The sequence below is a fragment of the Gekko japonicus genome, unplaced genomic scaffold (genome assembly GCF_001447785.1).
Source record: "Gekko japonicus isolate JY-2015 unplaced genomic scaffold, Gekko_japonicus_V1.1 scaffold3494, whole genome shotgun sequence".
NCBI classification, from domain to species: Eukaryota; Metazoa; Chordata; class Lepidosauria; order Squamata; family Gekkonidae; genus Gekko; species Gekko japonicus.
In genome coordinates this window covers 54,747-59,437 of record NW_015167641.1, presented here as the reverse complement: position 1 = coordinate 59,437, position 4,691 = coordinate 54,747, and the positions used below count along the sequence as shown (strand labels likewise).

General features: G+C 43.7%; 1 protein-coding gene across 1 annotated transcript in view; it reads right to left on the bottom strand.

Moving 5' to 3' along the window:
* Window positions 1-958: 958 nt before the first annotated feature.
* Window positions 959-4,691, bottom strand: part of LOC107112876 (tetraspanin-6-like) — a 14,512-nt gene continuing 10,779 nt past the window's right edge. Inside the window, exons 5-7 of the mRNA XM_015414072.1 lie at window positions 4,020-4,169; window positions 3,079-3,162; window positions 959-1,027 (exon numbers count right to left, since the gene is read on the bottom strand). Coding sequence (XP_015269558.1) covers window positions 959-1,027; window positions 3,079-3,162; window positions 4,020-4,169 — 303 coding nt within the window. The remainder of the gene's footprint in view (window positions 1,028-3,078; window positions 3,163-4,019; window positions 4,170-4,691) is intronic.

Sequence of the window (4,691 nt, the reverse complement as noted above, 5' to 3'; positions counted from 1 at the left end):
CCCATTAGTTTAGGCGGGCTTCAGCTTAATCCCTGATTGGCTCAGATCCATCAGGAGGCCCTGTTTTGAAGTGTGTATTTCTCATTTTGCAGGCTTGCAACAGAATGTATGCACAGATGAACTGCCTTTACAGTACTCAATAAACTTGACCCTTCTGAAGGAACGTCGTTGAGAACTGATTGCTGACATAAGCTTTACTTCGTCTGAGAGAAATTTTCTCCATTACTTGTGCAATGAAATAGGTGAAACTGTTATTGAACTCCATGTCAATCGGGTAGCTTTTCTATTGAAGGGCAACTTTCCATACATCATCCACTTATAGATTCTTGGTCAGAAGAAGATGTTTGTCGAAACGGCATCACATTCCGGAGACCACCGTCCCGCCGTCGTTGTCATCTTCTATCTTATGTAACTGGATTTACAATTTGAGTGTATTAGTATCACTTTTGTAATTTTCATATCTATAACATTGTTGCTTATCATTAAAGAAACATTGAGTGCACTTTACACAGTTCCTGCGGCTTTTCATGTCTATGGACTGTGACCATATGTGTCTTTGTGCTGCAGGACTCTGTCAGAGTGTCGGAACTAATATAGTCTCTGCCCTCATACCTTACCATGAGTGACAAGGAAACCGGAGAAGTTCCAGTTACCACTGCAGAAGAGGTCCCCACTACAACCTTCTGAAGGAACATTGTTGAGAACTGATTGCTGCAGGACACCTCACAAGGTTGTCATCATTGGGATAAAACGGACAGCAGAATCATGTATACTGTGCTGAGCTCTTTGGAGGAAGGCCAAGATTAAAATGTGATAGACAGGCACAATTCTCTGGTACTCGACTTTTATGATCATTCATTGAGCTGATGTAAATGTTTTATTTGTCACTACACTGTAAGCCAGACAAACAATTAGCAGTATACATTCCAGCTATAGAATTCCCATCAACATCTGAAATTTATTGAATACTTTCATAGTTTTCTTTCAGCATTCTCAGCAGCATAGAGCAAAGTATGATCCCAATGAGCTGACAGAGAGAGAGAGAGAGAAAGACACAAAACCACAAGATGTTAGGTTTGGCTGCACATCTCATTTTGTCCCTATATGTGTGTGTCTGTGTGTATTGCATTAGGGTAGCCTAGTCACACTTAAGTCAATCATAACTCTGTTGAAAGTTGGGGATTAAAACTGTTACCTGCAGTGAAGCTTCCAACTGTGTAAGACGGTGCTCATTATTTCTGAAATTCATCATTTAAACCCCAACACATCTGGCCATTTCCAAGCCTTCAAAATCCAGAAGTGAAATTCCATGTTTGTCTACCCCATTAAAGAACAGTATGTGTTATATGTGACCAGGGCTATTTTTGGGCAGGAACGCACAGGAACGGAGTTCCGGCTGGCTTCCAAGTTGGCCACACCCAGCAGGAACTCATTAGCATAATAGGCCACACCCAACAGCAGGAACTCATTAGGATTGGCTACATTAGGGGTGTGTGGCCTAACATGCAAAGGAGTTCCTGCTACAAAAAAGCCCTGGGTAAACAGAATAAGAAGCAAAAGGTGGGTGTGGCTGGATGAACACACTTCTGGTAACATGGGGGTGTGGCCTAATATGCCAATGAGTTGTGCTCTCAGGGGTGTGGCCTAATATGCTAATGAGCTCCTGCTGTTGGGGTGTGGCCTATTATACTAATGAGTTCCTGCTGGGCTTTTTCTACAAAAAGAGCCCTGAGTCATCATCAGTTCCGGGACATTGGGGCAACGCTCTGGTATTTGGGCAAAAACTGTATTTTAAATTTGGCTTCTATCAGAGTTCTTTGCCCAAATACCAGAGCTTCGCCCCGACAACCCAGACATGATGACATCATGTCTGGGTCATGTGGGCAAGTGACAGACACATCCCTGCACATCAGATGGATCTTCCTCCACCATTGTTTGTTGGCTGTTGATTGGTGGTGGGGCAGTGAGGCCTGGCAAGCAGGGGATCCCATCTCTACGGGGGGGGGGTCTGGCAACCCTACCCATCATAGAGTTATTGATGAAAACATAGACGCATCTGGAACCTGCCATTAGAGAACTTACATGAAATATCATCTCCTTCACCTATTTTCATATTGTCTCCTTCACCTGAGTATTTTCATACCACTATCACCCCTTTAGGATTGAGAGGTCCGAATGATGCAAGAACTCTAGAAGTCACAACTGAATATATTTCCCAACCAACCACTTATTTTAGTTTCCTAGTCCTCCGATAGATTTCTTTAGATAGCCATTAACATTCTCCTTGTCTTATTTCCTGGTCTCCTGTATGTCCTGAGGCCACCTAACCTTACTTCAGGGTCCCCTTTCACAGATTATTGAACACTTTTGCATCCAGCCTCCTGGCCTTCCTGCCATATAGTTTCCCTGTGTTCCAGGATTTGTCTCAATCCTCAGCGGGTTTTAAACTCGAAATCTGGATAGGACGACTATTTGGGCAACTATTCTACGACAGTGCACCAGCTCAATGTTACAGTCTAGTCCAGCAGGGCTACCAAGTCAATCTTAATAACCCTGATTGGAAGAACTGAAGGTTTATTTCTCCTGTTTTCAGCTGGGACATAACCATCTTACCCATGCACAAATACCTAGATTAAGTCCCAAAAATGCACGAAAGATTGGGGACTATATTGATTCTGCTCTGTAAGAACCAGCTCACTCAGAAACAATAATGATCATGTTGACATGTGCAGGGCTTTTTTGGTAGAAAAGGCCCAGCAGGAACTCATTAGCATAACAGGCCACACCCAACAGCAGAAACTCATTAGCATATTAGGCCACACCCCTGACAGTGCAGCTCATTCGCATATTAGGCCACACCCCATGCCTTTTTTGGCTGTAGTGGGCATGGCCAACTCTGTAGCCAGCCGGAACTCCATTCCTGTGCGTTCCTGCCCAAAAATAGCCCTGGACATGTACATACAGAAGCACGCACACAGACAAAGCCTGTATGCAAGGGACAAAGCCCAGCACAGTTTGATAGGGGAGGGAGAAGGCTTAAGATTGCATTTAGTGGACAAGACAACCATCTTTTCTTACCTGTGTAAGTCCAATGAAAAGCCCAATCCCTCCAAATATAATCATGTGTTCTTCAACCCAGCCTTTCAGTTTAAGAACACATCCCTGCAAGACAGAGAGGTTGCAAAAAAATAGGCCACCCAAAAGAAATGGGGCACATGAAGCATAAATTGTAAATATTTCTCCAGGCTGAGATGGGGAGGGGCAAGTTAGCCACAGTAGCAAAGGATCCTATGTTCTTAATAGTTGTAATAATGGGGGGATAAGAGCATTTTTTTTTTGCTTTTGAATGAGTTTGAACAACTTTCTCTGAGTGACAATTCCAGCAAGAGTTACTTGCTATGTTTAAATATTTCAATTTCAATTATTGCAGAATTCAGCATTAAAATCAAGATGGGAGAAGCTAGCATTTTTACCATACTAAGATACAATTGACTAGACCAAGGCTTCATACTAGTCCAAGACAGTTGGGAGAATACGCTGGACTTCTAATCAAACTGCTATTAGCTTCAACACATTCTTCATCTGCTCTGTCTCCAACTAACTGCCAAATCCAGCAGGGGTAGATCAGTAGCTCCTGTAGGGTTGCCAGCCTCCAGGCGGGGCCTGGGGATCTCCCGCTTTTACAACTGATCTCCGGCTGACAGAGATCAGCTCCCCTGGAGAAGATGGCTGCTTGGAAGGGTGGACTCCATGGCACTGTACCCTGCTGAGGCCCCTCCCCTCCCCAAACCCCGCCCTCTCCTGGACCCACCCCCAAAGTCTCCAGGTATTTTCCAACCCAGACCTCGCAACCCTAAGCTTATCAGAATGTTTAAGGCCATTATTAAATCTAAATCTAAAGAGTACTCTAACAAATGCTACCCTGATGCAATCAGGATGAGTTACCTAGCAATCAGCTTAAGCGTCCTTTAAAACAGGCGGTGGCAAGATGTGCCTCCATATGGCAATATGGTAAGTACCTGCTGGTTAATGTTGGCCCCCTCTTTACTTAAATCCGTGACACAGCTTTTCACATCTAGTTTACAGCAGCTTGTTGGGACAGATGGAGAGAGAGATCCAAATGTAGTGTTCAGCCAGTCCGTATAATCCTCAGCACCACAACATTGAAACTGCAGCACAAGGATTTTTTAAAAAAGAGAAGAGAAACAGTTTTACGCAAGAAGTTTAATGGAGAAGGCTGCTCTTCATGAAAAGCAAGTGCACTTTCTAATCACCTTTTGTCCAGCTGTCCAAGGCTGGTGAGCTGAAGGAGATAAGACAGAACCACCAGTCGTGACTGCCCAAGAAATGTATGCGTACCTTTGGTCCCATTCTCATATCTCATCAGACAAGTTTTGCAAGTTTTTGCAGAACTACAAAGTTTCAGTCCAGAAAAGATATTGGACTGGGTTGTGGATGGGAGGAGAGACAGTGATTATGACTCTTATAAAGTCATCTCTTGGTGGGGCAGGAACTTTAGCATTGATATTTAGGCTGGAAACAAGAATAGTTTGATTCTTCTCCCAAGCCAATAGCTGAAAACAAAAACAATTTTAAGGTACTTCCACCTAGGAAATTTTCCCCCACCACATGGAAAACAGGAAGCCCATAGACTGAAGGGGAACATCCACATTACAATGTGCTTATTTTGT